Source organism: Mycteria americana, chromosome 3 (genome assembly GCF_035582795.1).
Source record: "Mycteria americana isolate JAX WOST 10 ecotype Jacksonville Zoo and Gardens chromosome 3, USCA_MyAme_1.0, whole genome shotgun sequence".
NCBI classification, from domain to species: domain Eukaryota; kingdom Metazoa; phylum Chordata; class Aves; order Ciconiiformes; family Ciconiidae; genus Mycteria; species Mycteria americana.
In genome coordinates this window covers 70,593,797-70,616,627 of record NC_134367.1, presented here as the reverse complement: position 1 = coordinate 70,616,627, position 22,831 = coordinate 70,593,797, and the positions used below count along the sequence as shown (strand labels likewise).

General features: G+C 42.5%; 1 protein-coding gene across 2 annotated transcripts in view; it reads left to right on the top strand.

Moving 5' to 3' along the window:
* The window catches only part of TIAM2 (TIAM Rac1 associated GEF 2), a 143,979-nt gene that overhangs the window by 102,449 nt on the left and 18,699 nt on the right, over window positions 1-22,831 (top strand). For both annotated transcript variants that reach the window (XM_075498947.1, XM_075498946.1), the window contains exon 15: window positions 10,036-10,139. In XM_075498947.1, the coding sequence (XP_075355062.1) occupies window positions 10,036-10,139 (104 nt within the window). The remainder of the gene's footprint in view (window positions 1-10,035; window positions 10,140-22,831) is intronic.

Sequence of the window (22,831 nt, the reverse complement as noted above, 5' to 3'; positions counted from 1 at the left end):
CCCATTTCCCTCTCAAGTCCCAGAGAACTACAAACAAGAGAAAGATCAGTTTGAAGCAGAGTAACCACTGGACTTGATAATGAACATCTGAGCTGGAATCAGCAAGCGAATGGGGTGTAGGACAACTGTCGGGGCTCCTCTACCAGCATGCACTTGTGGTATAAGCATTCTCTTATTCAAAAACACTCTTTGCCAGGATCTTTACGCACCAGCACTAATGAAACTTAAAGCATTTCTTGTGCTCTACTGAACAGACAGAGGCTTCTGGCCATTTACTTCCCTGTGCTGCTGTATTTAGGCATCTGTGTAATATTTGTGCTACGTTGGTGACAGAGGAGCCTAGGATGGGAGGGAATTTCCAGACTCAGTGAGTCCAGTTCTCTGCTAGTCGAGGCTTTCAACAACCCTATCGATACATTTGTCATATTCCATTTTAAAATAGGATAGACAGTTTGCATTCTTTGCTCACAGGTAAGCCTGTTCTAGAAATTCATTCATGTGATGGCTGAAAGCCAGTCTTCTGATTGCCAACATAGACGTATTCCTGGCCAATGTTATAGCTGATCAGTATCTGCTGGCCTTGACCGTTGCTTAAGTAGCTCTAGCTCACGACTACATGTTGTTAACCCCTTCTCCACACTTCCACAATTTTCTTCCTTTCATCTTTCCAACTGGTGAGCCACAGCTTGTAAAAGGAATTGTTCTTACTGGTCCCTGAAACTTTGTTCTATGTGATTTCATTCTGGGACTGTGGCTCCATCTTCAGGGTCATCCTGCATCTCCTTTATGCATCTACAGTCATGCTCTTAATTAATGCTGTGTATTAACTTTGAATGATTAGAGTATTTAATCAGAGTACTTCCTATTGTACTTTCTTTGCTGAGACAAATAATGAAAATATCAAGTAAAACTGGTCCCCAAACCCTACCTACCCTGGAGAAAATCTACCATTAGCCTCTCCTGGGCCTAGAAGTTCATTCAGACCAATGTATTGTTATCTTACCTGCTAGCCAGTTCTGCCTTGTTTTAATTCCTATCCTTCTCATTTTAGCTAATAATTTCCCTTGGGATATAATAAAGGTTTGGGGTTTTTTTCTTTTCTTTTTTTTTTTTTTTTTAAACTAAGTTTCCAGAAGGTTGGATTTATCCTATGTTCTCTGTCTTTAAAAACATCTTTGATAAAAGGCAGATGTCAGGTTAGTTTGACACAGTCTGTTTACCCATACTGTATGTATATAATTTTCCATTTATTTCCACATTTTTAATTTTTCTTTCCTTGAATTGATTGTGAAAGCCTTAGGTTACTACGTAGGTCACGGATCTGTAGTTTCCTACATTACATTTCCCTAACATTCTCATTCCTTATTTAAACATAGCTATAGCTTGTTATTCACCAGCTGCATAGCATCATCCTCTTTTCCCCATCATCAGTTGAATCATTTATTAAAATCATTGCTCTTGGGTTTCAATGTCATATGCCAGGTTTTAAATGTTGAGAGCTAAAGAAAGTTTAATCCTCTGCTGAGTTGCATGAGTGCAACTCTGTTTGCACCCACCTCAGACATTTTCTAGTCATTAATTGCTATCCTGCCTCACCCTTCCCTTTTGAGGACAGACGGATTTCAGCCTGGGTCAGTCGTGTCCTATGGGACCAGCTTTGCCATGAGCTTTAGCGTCTGAATCTATTTGCTTAGTGAATGTTTGATGATACAGTAAGTGGATCAGGTGGAGTTGGGGATACCAGGAAAGACTCACAGCTACTAGGTGTTAATCAAGCATCTTACTCTAGCTGAGACAGACCCGGGTTCAGTTTCCTTGCCTGAATCTGACAGAGCAGGAGACTTCATCTCAGATGAAAATCCTGGTGTCAAGCTACTTCTTTTTGCTCTGTGTTGTCTCTTTCTCAGTGTTTTGGCAAAAATAAATTAGCATAATGTAAAACGACATGGTTTCATTCTGATACAAAGCAAACCATTTTTGCAATCTCAGAAATGTTGCAGAATGGAAACCCGATTTTCCATATTGGTGTAGTCACTATATTTTTACCGAGGTCAGGACTGCCTGTGCCTGTCAGAGTGCTTCTTTCCTTGCTGAGGATAGTTATCAAGTGATGCACAGAACTGCTGCTCCTGCTAGGTCTGAAAATGATGCCCTGCAGTGGTCTTAGTCTTGGAGTGAGAGACTGAGTACATTTAATTTTGCTGTGTTGTCTTCTCATGTAGAGCTAGAAGGAATTTTTTGTTCAATTTATCGTTGTCAGTAGAGTGGCAGGTGGAAACACACCCTCTTGCTGTAGTTTGAAAAAGGGGGTGGTTACACCACCTACATAGTGCTTGACATTTGATAACACTTGACATGCTTGTGATGATTATTTGGCATTTTTTGAAATTAGTGAGAAAAATGTAAAACAGAACAAGTTTGAAGTATTATGAAAAAAAGAATTATAAAAGACACAGGATTCTCAGTTCCTACTTTCTCCTCGTGGTAATTTTGCCTTTGTAGTGAGTGGCTAAAGTGGTAAGAGCAGCACTGACTAGAAAGTAATTAAAGCTTCTTCATTAATTAAACAGAAAAAAAGAGATAAGTGACATTTGCATGTGTTGATGGCTTCTTTATGGTAAATGAATTGCCGGATGGTCGATGTTGCTGTTTTCCAGTTGATTTCCTTTGGTTTCTTGGCTGGGATTGTAGCACAGATTATTATTGTCTCACACATCTGCTAGAGGATATGTTTCCATTGTACCTCACTGCTCACAAACATGTGAATAACTTCCATATTGACCACTTGTATGTGTATCACCGCAGCGACGTGGGAAGACACATTCCTGTAGGCGTACAGAGCTCTTGGATATGCTGTGCATTTGTTTTTCTCACCGACTGTCCCATCTGTGTGCTCTGTGCCTACTTTGAATGATGAGTAGTGAGGAGCATGACTTAGGAAGTGTGCTTTCTTTCAGTTTTTAGTGGTTACGTTATAATTTCTCTTGAATGATTGTGAGTCGCGTATCTGCCTGCCAGCAAGACACAACATTGCAAGAGCAATGGCATTCTTCTTTGGTGATGCTGCTGATAGTCGAAGCTGCTGAGCAGGTTCTTAGTACTTGGTTGTTCACTGCTAGAAACCAAGCAAAAAGTTTGGTATGCATTTCATATGATGTAGTTAAGCTTTTCACATAATGGCATTTCCCCCCTGTGCTTTTCTGAGAATTTTAGCTTTTATCCGAGGTTGCTACTCTTCTTGTTTGCAACAATCTGACTGTATTGGGTTTACATAGCAAGGTTTTACATAGCGAGGTTTTACATAGCAAGGTTTTTACATAGCAAGGTTTACATAGCAAGGGCAACTCAGGAGGACTACAGGGGTGTAGCGAGGCTGTGCAGGGAGAAAACTAGAAGGGCCAAAGCTGAGCTAGAGCTCAGTCTGGCTGCTGCTATAAAAGACAACAAAAAACACTTCTTCAAATACATTAGCAGCAAAAGGAGAGCTAAGGAGAATCTCCAGCCCCTAGTAGATGTGGGAGGAAACACAGTGACCAAGGATGAGGAAAAGGCTGAGGTACTTAATGCCTTCTTTGCCTCAGTCTTTATTAGCAGGGCCGAATGTTCTATGGGTACCCAGCCCCTGGAGTTGGAAGATAGGGATGGGGACCAGACTGGAGCCCCCATTATCCAGGGGGAAATGGTGAGTGACCTGCTGCACCACTTAGACACTCACAAGTCTATGGGGCCTGATGAGATCCACCCGAGAGTGTTGAAGGAGCTGGCAGATGTGCTCACCAAGCCCCTTTCCATCATTTACCAGCAGTCCTGGCTAACTGGGGAAGTCCCTGCTGACTGGAGATTAGCTAATGTGACACCCATCTTCAAGAAGGGCCGGAAGGAGGACCCGGGGAACTACAGGCCTGTCAGCCTGACCTCGGTGCCGGGGAAGCTGATGGAGCAGATCATCCTGAGTGCTATCACACGGCATGTAGAGAATAACCAGGGGATCAGGCCCAGCCAGCATGGGTTCAGGAAAGGCAGGTCCTGCTTGACCAACCTGATCTCCTTCTATGATAAGGTGACCCGCCTAGTGGATGAGGGGAAGTCTGTGGATGTTGTCTATCTAGACTTCAGTAAAGCCTTTGACACGGTTTCCCACGGCATTCTCCTGGAGAAACTGGCTGCTCATGGCTTGGACGGGTGTACTCTTCGCTGGGTAAAGAACTGGCTGGACGGCCGGGCCCAGAGAGTGGTGGTGAATGGAGTTTACTCCGGTTGGCGGCCGGTCACAAGCGGTGTTCCCCAGGGCTCGGTGTTGGGGCCAGTTCTGTTTAACATCTTTATCAATGATCTGGACGAAGGGATCGAGTGCACTCTCAGTAAGTTTGCAGACGACACCAAGTTGTGTGGGAGTGTTGATCTGCTGGAGGGTAGGCAGGCTCTGCAGAGGGACCTGGACAGGCTGGATCGATGGGCTGGGGTGAATTGTATGAGGTTTAACAAGGCCAAGTGCAAGGTCCTGCACTTGGGCCACAGCAACCCCATGCAACGCTACAGGCTTGGGGAAGAGTGGCTGGAAAGCTGCCTGGCAGAGAAGGACCTGGGGGTGTTGGTTGACAGCCGCCTGAATATGAGCCAGCAGTGTGCCCAGGCGGCCAAGAAGGCCAATGGCATCCTGGCCTGTATCAAAAATAGCGTGGCCAGCAGGACTAGGGAAGTGATTGTGCCCCTGTACTCGGCACTGGTGAGGCCGCACCTCGAATACTGTGTTCAGTTTTGGGCCCCCCACTACAAGAGGGATATTGAGGTACTGGAGCGCGTACAGAGAAGGGCAACGAAGCTGGTGAAGGGTCTGGAGCAGAAGTCTTATGAGGAGCGGCTGAGGGAGCTGGGACTGTTTAGCCTGGAGAAAAGGAGGCTGAGGGGAGACCTCATCGCTCTCTACAACTACCTGAAAGGAGGTTGTAGAGAGGTGGGGGTCGGTCTCTTCTCCCAGGTAACAAGTGATAGGACAAGAGGAAATGGCCTCAAGTTGCGCCAGGGGAGGTTTAGACTGGATATTAGGAAATTTTTCTTCACCGAGAGGGTTATCAAGCATTGGAACAGACTGCCCAGGGAAGTGGTTGAGTCGCCATCCTTGGAGGTATTTAAAGGACGTTTGGATGAGGTACTTAGAGACATGGTGTAGTGATGGTTTTTGGCAGTGTTAGGTTTATGGTTGGACTCGATGATCTTAAAGGTCTTTTCCAACCTATATGATTCTGTGATTCTGTGATTCTGTTTTGGTAGCGGGGGGGCTACAGAGGCGGCTTCTGTGAGAAGCTGCCAGAAGCTTCTCCCATGTCCGACAGAGCCAATGCCAGCCGGCTCCAAGATGGACCCGCCACTGGCCAAGGCCGAGGCCATCAGCGATGGTGGTAGCACCTCTGGGATAACATATTTAAAAAGGGGGAAAAAAACGTGGGCAACTGCAGCCGGAGAGAGGAGTGAGAATATGTGAGAGGAACAACTCTGCAGACACCGAGGTCAGTGAAGAAGAACGAGGGGAGGAGGTGCTCCAGGCACCAGAGCAGAGATTCCCCTGCAGCCCGTGGTGAAGACCATGGTGAGGCAGGCTGTGCCCCTGCAGCCCATGAAGGCTAATGGTGGAGCAGATATCCACTGCAGCCCATGGAGGACCCCACGCCAGAGCAGATGGATGCCCGAAGGAGGCTGTGACCCCGTGGGAAGCCTGTGCTGGAGCAGGGTCCTGGCAGGACCTGTGGAGAGAGGAGCCCACGCTGGAGCAGGTTTGCTGGCAGCACTTGTGACCCCACAGGGGACCCACACTGGAGCAGTCTGCTCCTGAAGGGCTGCTCCTCGTGGAAGGGACCCACGCTGGAGCAGTTCATGAAGAACTGCAGCCCGTGGGAAGGACTCACATTGCAGAAGTTCATGGAGGACTGTCTCCCGTGGGAGGGATCCCACGCTGGAGCAGGGGAAGAGTGTGAGGAGTCCTCCCCTGAGGAGGAAGGAGCAGCAGAGACAACGTGCGATGGGCTGACCACAACCCCCGTTCCCCGTCCCCCTGCGCCACTGGGGGGGAGGAGGCAGAGAATTCAGGAGTGAAGTTGAGCCCAGGAAGAAGGGAGGGGTGGGGGGAAGGTGTCTTAAGATTTGGTTTTATTTCTCATTATCCTACTCTGATTTGATTGGTAATAAATTAAACTAATTTCCCCAAGTTGAGTCTGTTTTGCCTGTGACAGTAATTGGTGAGTGATCTCTCCCTGCCCTTATCTCAACCCATGAGCCTTTTGTTGTATTTTCTCTCCCCTGTCCAGCTGAGGAGGGGAGTGATGGAGTGGCTTTGGTGGGCACCTGGTGTCCAGCCAGGGTCAACCCACCACACTGACTTTGTATTTTAGCGTCTGGAGACACTCCTGTTTGCTAGATCAGAAGCAGCTATCTGCTTAAGAGGTTCCTGTCCTTCCCAGATGGAAGTGATACACATTTCAATTCACCATGCATGTGTGTGTGTGGGGGGGTGTGTAAACAGGACGGGGAGGTATGCTGCAGTAGAGAAAATTATGTTAAAAGATTTAAACCAGGTTTTGTTTAACCCAATATTATCAATCCCTTTTTCTTCCAGACAGGTTTATCACAAGTATGTCAGTAGAATAAATCAAATGTACTACTGTAATAGAGCTGTATAGGCAGACTTAGTCATGGTATACTCACCAGTACTATGCTGGAAAGCCTCTCAAGCAATGTTTCCAGCAAAGTAGCCCATGTTTTCTTTAACTAGTCAGTAATGTAATTGTAGTAAGGTAAGTAACATTAGAGATAGCTTTTTAAAAATAGTAATATTAATTAAAAAAAAAAAAAATTGCCAGGAAGTGCTGATTTGACCTCTCATTTGGATGATTTTTCAGAATGTGTATCTCCTTGCATACGTTTCTGTGCTCATTCCCAGCAAAGATCCCAGAACGTTATATACTGGAACAGTTTCGTACTCGTACAGCTGTAACATTTCTCTTAATTCTGTGCATACTCTCTACAGTTTTATTGCTAGTTTTGCCTGAAACGATAGTGGTTACCCAGCCTGTAAGATAACAGTTTTACATTACTACTTTTGAACACCTTTGTTAATATGAATCCCATTGTAGAGCTAAATCCAAATTTGAATGTTTACAGAAAATACATTTTGTATGGTTTGGCTTGTTACTCCCCTTCCATTTAGTACTAGAAGTAGAGAGAATTTCAATATTAAACTTGCTGCTGTGTGTATGTCCTTAGGCTTTGCATTTGAAATTACCCGTTCTCTAAGGTAATACTCATTTTCTTTGCCCCTTGATTTGTTTTTTTTTTTTTTGCTGTGCAGCTGATGTTGATGCTTCTATGCTCTTTGGGAGTAGTTTGATGGTTTGTAGGAGGAGATCCAAAGGAAGTCTGCTTCCACAGTAAAAGAAGGAAAGGGAGACAGGATATGGATGCTAAACTGAACAACAAGCCATACGTCCTTCCTTCCTTCCCTCCCCCTGTTAGTTTGGCATACAACGTGCAGTAGGATGTCCTTTTTCACCTTGGATCCTTTCCGTGTAACTTTTTTTAGTTTTTACTATTTAAAATAACATTTACTGCTGCTTACCCTAACTACCATCAGCAACACATTCTGCCCATAGCAAATGCTATAAAAATGGGCAAGATTATATAGGCCTACCTCTGACAGTCCGATAGGCTTCAAAGGAAAAACAAAGATGAGGGTGAAGGGAGGAAAAGATAGATCATCTGGACAAAGGGACATAATATTCTGTTTGCCTACTTGGGGTGTTGTTATCCTGATTTCATCTGTTCATGGTGTCTGCTGATTGTTTTACCTTATTTTCCTCTTCCTACATTTATGCTTTCTCTTCATTGCTTACGTAGGTTAGTTTTACTTCCTGTTTTGTAAAGGACAAATATGTTTAATGGTCACTTTGTAAAATCAGGGAAAGGACATAGATATCTAATGAGAAAAAAACCTACATGAGATCAAACTCCAGATCCTTTATGCCACTGCAACATCTATCTCAGGTGCACGTTGTTTCGAGGTATGGGAGAGGAGTGCATTAAAACCCAGAAGGCAAGTAAAAAGAGCACAACTGGGAAACAATGGGAAATAATATCCTTGGTATTGCCTCACGCCCAAGAAAATGTTATTTAAAAGTCAGTTCAAGTTTTAGGAATTGGCTGACCTTTTGTATACCCAGGAGTTGACAGTGGTGGAAGTCAATGGGCATTCATGTGTACCCATATACAGAAAAGAGACTCAAAATTACTTTAAAAGTCCAGGGGGCAGGAGAAAATAATTCAGGCTTAGTGCAGGAAGAGTGGTAAAAGCATAATAAAATAAATAGACAAGGCAGACTTCTTGTTATGTTCTTAAAGTAGATGGGTGACTGTTTGGTGGAGTTGTGTAAAATATGTTTCTTCTGCAAAGGTGGTAACTCTTGAGGTATTGCATGTTAGGTAGGCTCTGAGATATCAGGAGCCACACCTGACTTCAGGAGGAAAAGGTAAAAAAGCTTGAGGGGAGAAAAGCGATGGGACCTTGGTTCTGCAAGGACAGGGAAATGACAGAGCAGTCAAGTCTTTGGCAGCTGGGTGGAAAGTGTCAGCCTCGATGCTAAGCTGGCATAGGTACCTTGATAACATATGGAAAAATAAAGTATCAAGATGACATCGTGCTGAGTTATTTCTATCTTTTTCTCTGGCTTTCCTGTGGAGTCTCTCTGCCATGTCTTGTCTTCCCAGGAAGGCTCCTCATGGCCTATAAGGTGCTCTTTTGGGCCTAAAATTCCCATTTCCCTCCCTGCTTCAGTCCATGTTTGTCAATTCTTGCTGAGAAGAGCTGGTCCTGCTCTGCAGGGACAGGACAACAGCAACACCCAGGCAGAGAGATACGGTTGTCCTTCACAATTTCATTATTGCTAGCTCTCATGATTTTACTGCAAGATGAGTGATATTTGTTTTAATTACCACCTCAGTTGCTGGAGTCAGTGATTAAATGAGAATCTCAGCTTTCACTTAAAAATAAATCTCCAGCATTTGTAGGTGTTGAGAAAGAGTTTGAAAATGTGGTAATGTGGTGTGAATTATACCCTAGAGCCTTAAAGGCTAGGAAACAAAGCAGCAAATTAAAAAAACCCCTTCATTTTATTACTATTTTATCATCTGAGGTTGCTAAAAATCCTCATTATTTTTTTGGTGGCTGCTTCACGATTTTCAGCCACTCGGATTGATAATACTGCAGATCAAAAATCACTTCTTCACTTCTAAGAGTTTTAATTAGAATTTCCATGTAATCATCTCTGCAGATTTTAAGCAGCCAGTTGAGGAAATGTAAAGAGAAAAACCATCATTTTTAAATGAATGTTCAGCATTGTTGGATAGATCTTGAGTTTACACATAAATGTTATTGAAAGCTACGGTCTGTCAGTAAGTAGAGCAGGGCAGTGCCTCCTGGTTTTTGAATTGTGCCAGCTACGATGTACTGGACTCCAAACTTAGTAAAATCGGTAAACTATTAGTAACAAGAAGGGATTTTGTTCGCATTATGAACTGTGGTGTTTGTTCCAAGGCAAAAATTCTCTTTCCTTCTTAATCTTTAAGGGATTCAGGACTAAGTCGTGTCGAACAACAGTGTGCTCATCCAAGGAGAACTACTGAGTGCATTTAATTATCCTCACTGGTTGTCTCAGCACAGACTGTGCAGATTATAGATAATGCTACCTTCCAAAGCACGCTGTTAGCAAGAGCGTTAAGTTTATTTTGGTAGATCAAATATGCGCGTTGCTTCAGATGGTCTTAGATGTCCAGCTGCTGTTTTGAAAGCAGAGTTTCCAGGCATAGTTGCTCCTTGCTTTGACCTCTTGTGTTATTTTCTGGGGGGTGGGGAGGATCGCAGATTTTGTATTCCTTCTCCCTCCCTATAGTAATTCTACTGGACACTGAAAGTATTTTCAGATAAAAGCAAATGCTTTTCCCCTTCCTGTCCTATAACACTCCAATTTATTTGTTTTCTTTCAAATGCAGATTTTAGTAATGTGCCTGATGTCACATCCAGCTTGAAAAGGAGCAGTACTGATGGCACTCTGGACCAAGTGCCACACAGGGAGAAGACTGATCCACCTTTCAGGGTAAGAACATGCTTGACATAACAATCCTTATGAACAAAAAGACAGTGTTGTAGTGTTAATGCTCTGCACTTGGTTGGAAAGAATTCAATGTATGGCACTAATTTGGAAAATTTTTTATGCATAATAGCTGTATTTAGTGTTTTATTATCTTGAGGTCACCCTGACAGGTCAGCATCTACGGCACAGCTGCTGCATCTCCAAAAGCAGTGTGATGGGCGCAAAAGGCAAACAGGCAGAGACTTGTCAAATTCATCTTTCTGTGTTGCTTGAACCCAGTTCTGCAGAGAACAGGAAAGCTGTTACAGCTTTCCAATGGATTCAGTTTGGTTCACGTTTTCTTTTTGCTGATACTTCTAGGGCTTGTTGTTAAGATTGCGGTGATCATAGCAACGCTGATGTAACGTCAGTAGTTTCAGACTGAACTGCAGACTTGGAGAGGTGCAGTGTTTGAGAACCAGTGATTCCTATTCTCTAATTTGGAGAACAGTGTCTGCGGTTCTGTTTGACTTCAGCTGGAGTAATGGATGCTCAGACCTTCTCTCAGTCAGGACTTTGGAGGCTGAGGCAGGGATCCCCAGAATTAGTGTCCACCTTCAAGTGCATTGGTCTTTTCACAATTTTTTGTCCATTTTGCTCTGAGTCAGTCAAATTAGTGTCCAACTCAAGTGCATATCGTTTTGAAGCCACCAACTGCTAGGCACGGGTAGTGTTTTCATGTTGGCGGCCGTGATTTTACTAGGATTGCCATTCTGACAACAGAAATGTTTTTGTTACTTCTGTTGATGAGTTGGTTGTATCTCCAAGCAAATTTGTGGTAACACTTGCGTTACTCTTGCATAGCAGAAATGAAGTTAGAGTTTTTACGGTTCTGGAATATATTACTGTTGTTTACTAGGTCATATGAAAAATTGGTAGAGATAAGGCAGAACGTAAAAACTTGGAAGACCAAAACAGGGAATATATATTGTGCCTCTAGCCATACCTACCGAGAGGAGCTGATCCTCTCTTACTTTTGAAATTACTTTGTAATCTACTTCAGTCTAATATAGGTGACTTTATGCAACTTCCCTAGAGAGTAAGGAGAAGCCTGGTGATTGTGGGTCTTTAGCCCATCTCCTGCTGCACAGGGGATTCCCGCAGAGATAATCTATATCCTGTGTAACATATTGCTTATGGTCCCAAAAAGTCTTTGCAACCAGACAGAATAAACTGGATTGTTCTTCCCCTAGGACACGTTGTTTCTTGGAAAGGGGTAATGTGGATTTCTCTGCTGTCCTGTTTTAGGGCTTCTGCAGTGTTTTAGGGGCAGGGATCTTTGCAGGAGCACAGTGGAGGTGACCCCAAGGCTTAGGGTACCTCGGTGGCTGGCTGCACCAGCAGGCTGGCGCTTGGCCAGGTTCCCCCGGGCACCTCAGGGTGCCCTGGTCACCCAGGATATGCGCTGTGCCCCACACACTGTGCGGTGCAGACACACGCGACTGAGCTCCCGTCCTGCTGGAGGGGAGGAGATTCTGGGGCGCCAGCTTTGCTTTAGCAGAAAAACAAAGCCAATCCTGATCGTCTGTGTCAAATGCACCAGATGACAGAAAATTAGGGAGAGTTCAGGAGGATTTAAATACACAGGGCACAATTCATGTACGCTAGTTGTTGCTCTGAATGCACTAAATTTGCTCCATGCTCTAAATTATGTGCTGCAATTAAAGCTTAAAAAAGAGGGGAAAACAGACAGGTCTGCTCCCTGCCCTCTCTCCAGCCTCAAATCCGTCATGTCTAGCAGTATTAATGGCTTGTGCCCAATTTGCTGAAGTAACTGCCCGTGCCGTATTGCAGTTCACTTCTTGGGTTGGCGTGCAGGTCTGCTAGTGTCATTTTAAAAATTATCTGAAGCTGTCAGAAGAAGTTTTGTAGGTACAAGGGGGGGAAATGGCTTGGCAATCAGAGGCAGTCTGACTTGAACTGCAGCTGTAAACGAGTCTGTGACAGGTCTACAATTTCTGCAGATGGTTTGTAACTGATTGCTGTCTTTCTGTTGGAGGGTGCCTATTACTGTCAGAGCTTTTTGTCTGACCCCGTTGATTTCTCCAATAGATGTAGAATTAAAAAAAAAAACCAAACCTCACAGTAAATTTAGGTAGTGTATATTGTACGTGCTTTTGTGATTGGGTATAAAAGGAATTAAAATTATTTCTGTTTTTATAGCTGTGATTTGGGACTGCTCGCCAGATGAAAAATAGCTATTGTTAATAAAAGCTAGTTTGAGGAAATTGTGCAGCCTCAAAAAGCATAGCATCTGGATTTGGGTTTGGGTTTTTTTTCTCCCCTTTGCCTTCTGTTTCCTGCATGTGCTAACTTGACCCACGCCTGTGGGAGAGCAGTAGCGCAGACACCTCAGCATTAGGCGATGTTGCAGAAGTATGGGGGAGAGGAGAGATGTGTAAGCACAGCCCTGTGGAGATGATGTTGGTGGCGCTGAGGTTCTGAGCACAGCCTGGAACAACAGGCAGTTTGGGATTATTTCAGGGGAGAGACAGCTAGAGATGCTCACTTCCCAGTTGACAGCAACTGTAGATGTAATTACTTGGCTCTGAGGGAGCAGGCTCCTTTGAAGTTTGGTTGATTTTTGTCTCGTAACATGTAAGTAAATAAAAACAGCCTTAAAGCTTTGGATTTAATGGTTGCATGTCTGATTTCTAGATTTTGTGTTTCTTGTTTGGAGCATTTTTGTTTGGGGTTTTTTTCACTATTATTTTCTTCATCTCATACCAAGCTAAGGTTAAGCATCATCTTAACTGAAAGTACAGTGAGACATTTCAGAAGTGCCTTGTAATCTCAAAGGAATAAGTCTTTTGTTGCGTGTGTACTACATTCAAACATACATTCATTCAGTCATTCATTCATTCATTTTTTGTAGTCGGAGAAATGAATGAATTTAGAATAGTTGTATGTTTGTCTTTCATCTGAGAGTTAATAAATTAATTACAAGGGCAATAGAGGATTGTTTCATTCCAGAAACGGAAGCTGTTCCTTAAGTAATAAAATATTATTAAAAACACATGGACATCAAGAACACTCCATTCCAAATGCTCGTTAGTTTTGTCATCTCTGTATTCTCTGGCATGCCCCCTTTATACCTTTAATACCTTTAACTTTATTTTCTGTTTTATTTAGCAAGGATAGATATTATACTTCTAACACATTCTGCTGCAGTACGTTTTCAAACTGTGTTAAAATACTGTTTATGTGGCAGTGGCATGTCGTCCTTGCAATTGTTGGTTCTGGGGTATGTAGGCGTACTGTCGACAGAAGAATAGAGTACCTCAGAAAATCTGGGGATTGAGTACGCCTGTCAGTGCAATTAGGTTTAGTTGTGTTTAATCATTTTGAGAACTAATTGTCTATGCTCCTGGTGCTCAGTTAAATCCTGGTATGTTGACAGTTGCCAAGAATCAAGCTGTCCGTACATCAAAGTAGCACAAAGCTGAATAAACAAAAAAAAAAAGCAACTTTTCCTTTAGCTACTTGTGATTTCTAATTGCAAACTGCTTTGGTTAGAAGTGTTTTCTCTAGCCCATGGTTTCTTTTAAGATGAAGTTTAGTAGTCTGTTACTAACTTGCTTATCTTTACTTTGTATTTTCAAGATATTAAAAATATCCTTTTATGAAAGATGAACATAGCTAAAAGGTGAAATGTTACCATATAAGTAGCTACTGTTCTAAGGTCTCATGTAAGATTGTTGTGAGCTGACTTTCGGTTGCTCTGAATCTTTTGAGTATCATCAGAGAAAAGTACTTCTGAAATCATATTAAAGTTTAACAGACGGAAAGAAGGAACTTCATATAAATGCATGTGTGAGAGGGGGAAGATGTATTTTCACTTTAAATATTTTACAGATCATACGAAAAAACCTTAGAGTAAACTCTGTGCAAATATTTCACATAACTTCATTATATTCTCAGCTGTGTCTTGGAGTTCTTTAAGAAAATTAAGAAACCCAGTAAAAATAGCTAGTGTGATGGTGTGTAATCACGGTAAAAATAGTCAATGAATGCAGAATGGTTTTTTGCTGGCATCTTCAAAAATTAACATTGCAGATGCAGAAACGGAAGCTACTGTGATGAGAAACTTTGAATATTAACAAGAATTTGCTATCTAAAGAATGGCCAATTGGTTTGATTTTGTAATGCTTTTGAAGTGGGTGCTATATTTCTTTCAAACAATGAAGTAAAATTGATTCTGGGAATAAGTCGGGTATAGAGACTTACAGAAATTGCCTTTGCTTTGCTGTTGACTCTTAAAATAGTCAATCGACTCTCAGAACGGGTTTTTGATCATACATCAGTACGTGTATATGAGGCCAAGTCTATCCCTATCACCTCTTAATAAAAAAATAAATAAAAAATACTACACACTGCAGAGGGAGAAAACGAACTTTTTTTCTTGGGAATACCATTCTTAATGCAATGAACAGAAACTATGGTTAAAAATTCCTGAACACCTTTCCCTAGCATGGGCTGCTTCAGATTAGCTCAACTCAGTCCTCCTCCGCTCCTGTTGGAGAACCTTGTTCCCTTTCCCTCCGTCTGGGGAGGAAATGAAGAACTCGTGACAAGTCTGGTCAGCAGAGTGCCTGGCACCTTTGGCAAACACAAATCTGCATCTCCTGCAGGATGGAGCATTTTCATCAAATGCTTTTAGCTTTTTATAGGGATGAGGTGCAGGTCAGTATAATGGCCCTACTTGCAATGTCCTTATTTGTAGATATAGGGGAAAAAGGAAAGTAGAAAAGATATGTACTTGTGCATTTCACAAGTCTGCTTTTGGATGCTCGAGTTCCCTATGTAATGTTCAATCATCCTTCCAGTGCTTTTGAAGCTTGTGTATTCTGTTTATTGGGATCCCAATCGTGGGCAGTCTTCCGTTTGCCAGAGAGGAGCTTTTGCTAGTGCAGTGAGAAGTAGATGTTTCCATGACTCTGCATGTCTGGGACCATGGTGAGGAATCTGGTTTTTGGTCTCCCTGCATATAGTCCCGCTTCCCGTGCTCGAGGAGCTAGCGTGCAAATGTGCCTAAGTTGGATAACGGTTGAGGTTTTTCTTCCAACCCATCTAAAGTGTATGTGCAGCTGAGCAGCTGGTTTGCATGTCAGATGGTGCCCGAGCGGTGTGACTGCCGAGACTGAGACTGGGTCAGAAAGCAAACCCATCTTCTGCGTCATCCAGCTACCACAACAAGCTTCCCAAAAGAGTGCTTTCAACAGATGCAAAATACACGTCATAATTTCAAAAAGGAAATTCTTGTGTTACCTATTAGCTGATTTCACACAGCTAGTTCTGTAATAAAAATCAGCGAGTATTGTAAAGAGTTTGCTGCATATGTGGATTTGGCCTCTTGTATATACAGCATAGCCGTGTACTGGAGGGATGGTTTTCATAAGTTGAAGAAATTAATATTTTGTCTTCAAACTGCCTAAAACGGATTTTGAAACCACTTCATTAGAAGTAACACTAAAGCCATCAACTTCTCCTGCAGGTAGAGTAATTTAAGGGTAAAAATCCTGAGGTATAATATACATTCAGGTCTAGGTTCAAACCTGAATGAGAGAATGTGTATCCCGTTGCTAGTCTGTCTGGATGCCCAACTGTTAAAGAAAAAGGTGTGGTTTGTTTTGGGGGGAGAGGAAGAGGGCAAGCGCGACAGTTGCCATGGAATAGTAGAGGTGAAAGCAGTTAATAATCATTACTCATATAGTCCAAATCCCAGCAGAAAATTAATACAATTGTTCAGTGTTTATGGATGATTTAAATGGCATTTTATTTTCCAGACGAAAGCAAGTGGATGCTGGGAATGATGTACTCCTCTGATTTGTTACCTAAAAAGATTGTACGAGCATGTGATCTGTAGCATATATGCTGTGGGATAGTTCAGGGCACCATTATTCAAAACACACTCAACAGCCTTCTGTTGGCACTGTCAGTAAATGTAATCCTATATATTCAGTTGTGGTGGTTCATTTATTTATTTTGATCTGGTGATGACAGTCATTCACTCTCAGAGAAGAGATGGGGATCATCAGTCTGAATGTGTGTATATAAGCAGTGGATGATTGTCTTTTAGTGGGTAAATGTCAAGAAATGTTTATTCTTCCCCACCAAAGTTAAACAGTTTCCTAGTATGACTTTTTGGTGAGAAAATTAAAGATTTACCAAAATATACTGAATGAGAAGGAAGATTTGCAATAATGTGGTGCATAAAACATAAAAACTGACAAGTACAAATCGTGTTTTGATTACATTTAGGATGGTAGTGTATGTGTGTATGTTCACATGTGTCTGGTAGATTTCAGAGCCCTATTTCTCTCCATTTGGTATAAGTGGCATCCTTCCTTGCTAGTCAGTCAGTGACCCCTACCCCCAAAGTATCCCCAAAGAAACATTAACACTGAAATAAAACTGTGGGATATCTAAAAAAAAATAAGTGTGTGTGGAGTAATTTTGTTGAGCAAAGACTGTAAAAATCAAAAATCTTGGAAGGCGAATATTATTACTAATCAAGTAAACACCAATTGTTGAGCTACACTGAAAGAAAGCCAAGCAGAAATGACCAGAAGCTCAACAGAGGTCCCTCTGGGAAAAGTAAAATAAGAGGAAGAAAAAACTACTGGTAGGCCCATATGGCCCCAAACCTATTTCTTGCACGGAGGCAATTCCAGTTAAATGATGTTCATGGTGATAGCTTCTCATTAGCTCTATTTTGCATTGCCCAGGCAGTTCCCACTTGCACAGCATGCCATTAATTGCAGAAGAGCTGCCTGCCTGAAGGTTTACTCAGCATCCATAGGACGTTAAGGATCTTTATTTTAATCATGAGAACTTCTCTTTAGCAGTTGATGAGATCCAAAAGCTTGGGGAGTAGTCCACAATTAACATCCTTTTTTTCTGTTCTTCGTAGGAAAGGGATTAACAACATAGTACTCTCAAAATCATGTATGCTCTTCTGCAATCCAAGTGTCATTTCCTTCCAGATGTGATACGCATTTAGGGAGTCTTAAGAGCTAACGTTAGAGAAAAAAGCATGTTCCTCAGCAGTGATTTTCCTTGATTCAGTTGTGCCTGGAGGGGACAGTTCTGCATCGAACGCTCGACAGAAGCCTGTGGGGAGCTCTGCTAATTATTGTGCTTCCCTTGCAGACAGCCCAGCCTGTGGTGAGCCCAACCCGAGCTGCTGGCTCCAGCAGCGTGGAGCCGTGGCCGGACCCCTGCTGCCATCATGTGCCTTTTGAGAAGGGTATCAGTGATATAAGTGCATGTGTAGGCTGTTAGAAGTCTGTAAGAGTTTTGCTAATTAATTTATGTTTCAGTATTTTATTCCATCCCTCGCAGACTGCACCAAAACTGATGGACTAGGTTACAGAAGGCTTGCTGTAAACTTACCAGTGAGGGCTTGCTGCTGACCCCAGTCCTGGATTTCACAATGTTGCATTGATTCTGCGGTTCTTTAAATGCAGCAAAGCCACCCTATGGATGGCCCAAAATTCAAATACAACAGTTGCCTGTCTTGGTTAACATAGTGAGGAGCCTAGAAACCATAAAGCTTAAAGTGTGAAAGGTGCTATACCTATAAGTGAACCTGCAGCCAGGCATTAGGTCAAGCTCTGGATGGAGACCTGTGTGCATAGTTACTGGTGGGGAGTTGCAAGAACAGCAGGAAAGAAGAGCAAAGGGAGACTGTGCAGTTCTTGCATGCAGAAGCGTGAACTTGTGTTGCTCTGTTTTGTGCTGTTACGATGGGTCGCTGGGGTTTGGGGAGAGGTGGTGTTTGTTGTCTTTTCTCTGACTGAAGGAAACGTCCTCTCAAAAGTACTGTGACATTTGTCGGTGTTAAATGAGCAGATGGTTTTGATCAGGAGAAGAAATTGTGTTGTGTTGATGCTTGCAAATGAAAGAAGCCGCTGGAAGGTGACTTATAATACAGCTTTTCTTTGTAGTCTTCTGGGAAAAATCCATGAGGCTTACCTGCAGGTGAAAAGAGAAGCATATGACAACAGTCCTGGTTCATTGCAACAGGATATGGTTACCAGTGTCTCTGGAGACGCTTGTGACTGCACCGATGAAGGGCAGGAAGCTGCCTTGGAGTCCACCACCCTGGGCCTCCAAAGGCAGCCCCAGTCACCTGCAGTGCAGGATATGACGGCAGCATTTCACTTTGAAATCAAAGGCAGAGATATCTAATCACACTTCTGACAGACTCCGGGAACTGGGTAACCTCTCTGCCAGCTGTAGATATTTGGTGGGTTTTTTTAAGACCTAGATACTGTTCAGATACGGTGCTGACAATAACATACATGTTTTTTCCTTGTGATGCAGAAGCATTTAAGCACAATTTTAGCACATGCCGAGGTATGTGACGTGCCTAGCAGTTACCCACAGGACACAAAGTCACTTCAAAGTCGCACAAAGTTGCAATACAGGATTTCAGACACATACTGCATCCTGGGTACCATCATACACTTCAGGGAGGCTTTGATTCCAATTTTGTGCTGTCAGGAACGTGAAAGGGCAAAGGTAGACCTGAAATGCCAAAACTGAAAAAAATCTGCTACCTGCAGCAGATTCTGCAAAATCAAAGATAACAAAAAGATACCTGAAAGGAAGGAAGAGGGAGGAGAATTAAAAAAAATAAAGGGTCAGCTGAGTCAGATACACAGGGAAGTTCCAACAGATTTTCATGTTTTGTTACCTGTTGTCCATAGCACCGTGTGCCTCTGTCTCTACTTGTTAACGTACTGTGGGCAGACATAGACCTTCACTCACATGGTCATTATTTCCTTCTGAGACAGCAGAATCCTTCTGTAGTGCCTAAACAAAACCCCACCGAAACCAGGGGAGAGGTTGATGTAGGGTTCAGGGGGTCTGCATTTGTCTTTACAGAGGGATTATGCATCTTTTAATATTTGAAATGCAATATGCCTGCTACTAACAAGGAGAGATACGTGTCACCCTCTCTGCCTCTAAAGAAGGCACAGTGCAAAAATATATTGTGAAAGATGAATGCAACTGCAAAGATAATACCTTGGTGGTTGCCATAGTTTCTAATTCAGCACTTGAGAAAAGTTTTTTGCATTCAGCACAAAACACTTTGGGTGAGAATGTTACAAACAGTGTTTAAGATGCTTGAAATGAAAAATTAAACAAGAATTCATTTTAAACATTTGGAATGTTAACTAATTTTTTTTAGGGCTGGAATTAAAGCAGATGTCTTCACTGTGGTCAATTATACTTTGAAAAAACATTTTGAAGGCATTAAAAAACATGTTATTAGTGTAATAAGCGCAATAGAAAAATATTCAGAAAAATCATCCACCCACATTTATAAAAAGTAAAAAACTGAATCCCTTCCAGATCACTGTAGAGATCTGGCGACCAGCTGAATTAAGCATGAGCTTGTAATGCTTAGAGACCACTAATATCAGAGCTCCTGTTTAGTCCAGGGTATGTAGATACATATTGTATATTTATATATATATGTGTGTGTGTATTATATACACACATACATACACACACACACACACACACACACATATATAAAATACATGTTGTGTATACAAATTATGCTTCTGCTTCACTGGTGGTCCCGACCGATGTTTTAATGTAGCCCACAAGTGCTCAGTATTGTCCCGGAGGCAAGCCACCGTTTCATTTCATTCAAAGTACATACAGACAGAGCAAAATTAGCCTTTTACCTTCATGCATTAAGGGCAAAAGCAGGATGGGAAACAAACTCGATGCAGATAAGTGCACCTAGACATATCGGGACAATAGAGGGAAGCCTGTATTATGAAGGATGTTAATGTTATGGTAACTATCAAGCCTGGTGCCACTGAAATGGAAAGATGAAAACCAGATGTCTGTAAAGGGAATGTGTGTTACTCAAAGCACACAGGAACAAACAACAAGGCTATGTCATTTTTCCAGTCATCTTAAAAGTATTTCAAGGTGATTGATTCTTTTACATGTAAATTTTACGTAGGAGACACATTCTTGAAGAGGGCTCGAGTGTTTGTTGCATGCTTCTAAAGAAGAAGAAAGGCTAAAGAAAATGCTTTCATTCATTTGGTTTATTTTAGTTTGTGCTTTTCACTTTCTTGATTTATCCAAGTCCCTCAATAGGAGTTGGAAGTATTACTAAAACATTGTTGGGTTTTTTCTAATGAATACACATTAAAAAAAAAAATCTGTTAATTGGTAACATCTTTTAGCTGGCATATGGCTAGCTAATAACTCAGGCTTAATTAGCAAATCTGGGGAAGAATAACTTCCTAATATGGAATTAAAAAGGCCTGTCATTGTTTTTCATCAAGATGGATGATATTGCTTGGACCTGAAATTTAGCAGCCTTTTTTTTCCCCGGTCCCAGTGGGTGAGCTGTGTTTTAACACATAACTATTACAAAAACAGAGCTTGAAATGGCCACGACTCATGCTGATAGAAAATGGAGAAACAGTACCTTTCCAGAAAGTATAGTTAGACACTTAATAAATGTGGATCTGGTGACCTGACCGGAGTTATTTTTTTCAATGCCATGTACAGTACTGTAAACATTTAATTTCCACAGACTAGTGATTTTTTTATTCCCCCTCTTCAAACTTGGTCTGTAGATCCCTAGGGTCTGTGGACTACTGCAGAGGCAACCACTAACGGTGGATAAGGAAAGTAGCCTTGTACGTGCTACACAGTAGTCCATATAATTGGATTTTTAAATCAGGCTGTGCGTCCATTGAAAAATGAAACGTTAGGGAGCAGGCAAAACCTCTCTTGCTCCTTCGAGACCATTCCCTCAGTTTTCTGTTATATAGTCTTCTCACCCAGTGAATCCGGTATCTGTCTCCAAAAGAAAGGGCACAGTCCATCAGCTATCAAGCGGTTCCCACTACCGCGGTGCATTCTGCGAGCCTTATCGGCAGCATGTTGTTTCAGGGATCCAGCACCGTTGTTCCTCTGATAGGCGGCCGCTCGGCAGCTGAGCTTCACAGTCTGGCAAATGCTGAGCTGTCAAGTTGCGCTGATGATTTGGAAAGAGAGGGATGTAAGTTTAATTGCAGTAATTAAAGGGGAGGCCTGTGTTATTCCCTTGCTTGTATGGAGGTGAATATCCTTGAACCCCCTGAAGCAGCACACCCATAACCAAGGATATAGATACCAAGGCTTGGTGTACCGTTTCTGTTCAAGATAAGGGTTTGCTAGGGAGCGACACGCGGTGGCAAGGGCAGTGTTGAATGAAGCCTTATAGCTCAACATCCTTGCACTCTAACAGTGCTGTGATAGAGGGAACATGGGAGTTACTGGGCTTTTTTATGCCACTGGTGTAGTTCTCCTTTTACTAATGAATTGCTTGTCAGTCTTGTAACTCTTCAGCTCAGTGGTGTCGTGTCCTATAATGTTTTATTTAAAGTTACATAGAATAACCTAGCTGTAGACCTGATTGGTTTTGTGTAAATATATCAACATGGGGACTTTTACTTTCAAGCCTGAATTTGTTACTGAGCGCAGTTTAAATTTCTTTTTATTGATGTAATTACAACTAAAAAGTTCAAACAAAGGACAAGCGCAATTATGTAAAGAAATCACCCAGAGAGCTGCTGTTTTTCATTTTATCATTGTAAGAACGTTTGTGAGCTACACCATTTAGCGGCATATACCCTTGACAGAGCATCAGTACCTTTGATAATTCACGCTGACCTTCAGGGCAGTCAGCACCCTCTAGATATTTTTAGGTATTTGGCTAATTTTCTCAAAGCACCTGACGTTTTGTTTATGCAGTAAATTTCACGGGCACAGAGGCAGGTACGTTTCTGGGGAGATAAAACCCATCTTCCCTTGCCATAACTGCACTTTGTCCTGCATTCACTACACCGAGCTATTTATAAAAAAAAAAAAAAAAATCTTCGTATCCGGCACATTTTCCTTGCATTTGTAGTAATAAAAGGAGGCATGGCAGGGCTGTTCGTGCTCTCCTATTCTGCTTAGCCCCATTACTCTGGGACATGGACAGCATCTCCGATTTTTGTCAATCGGCCCAAAAGAGAAATTTGTGCAGCTGAGCTCAGAGAGAAGGTGTGTCCGTAGGGGATTGCAATTGACTTCCTTCCTTCCGAGGGGCCTTTTCCTTTGGCAAAGTTTGTATTCACAAACCACAATGCCCGCCTTCAGGAGGAGTAAAACCAGAGCGAAGAGTTTAGCGTTGGCTCGCAAAAGCCAGCAGCAGGCAGCAGCGGCGTACGGCTCCCTGCACAGGATGTTTTCTGTGGTGAGTTCTGCAGCGGGGTGGGTGAAGCTGGGGGGTGCTGCTTAATTAGGCTAAGGTAGGCGATGGGGCTGCACGAGCGTGCCAGGCTGTCTGCGCTTACAAATAGCAACTGTCCCAGCATTAATAATCAAATAAGGGACTCTGGTAACATGTAGTCGGTGGGTCAGTTTATACCCGTATGCTGCAATGGGAAAAGGTTTGGGTTTTTTGAAGTTTGGAGGGAGGGAAGGGTGGGTTGGTTGCGTGCACTGTTAGCTGCTGGGCTCAAGCAAATAGTTATTTCTTGCATCTGTCAGAGAAAGGACTAAGTCATGATCCAGATTTTGACAAGAAGTGGGATGTTAAAACAAGATTCTTCAGGGAAATTTGGAAATAACTGCAGCACAAA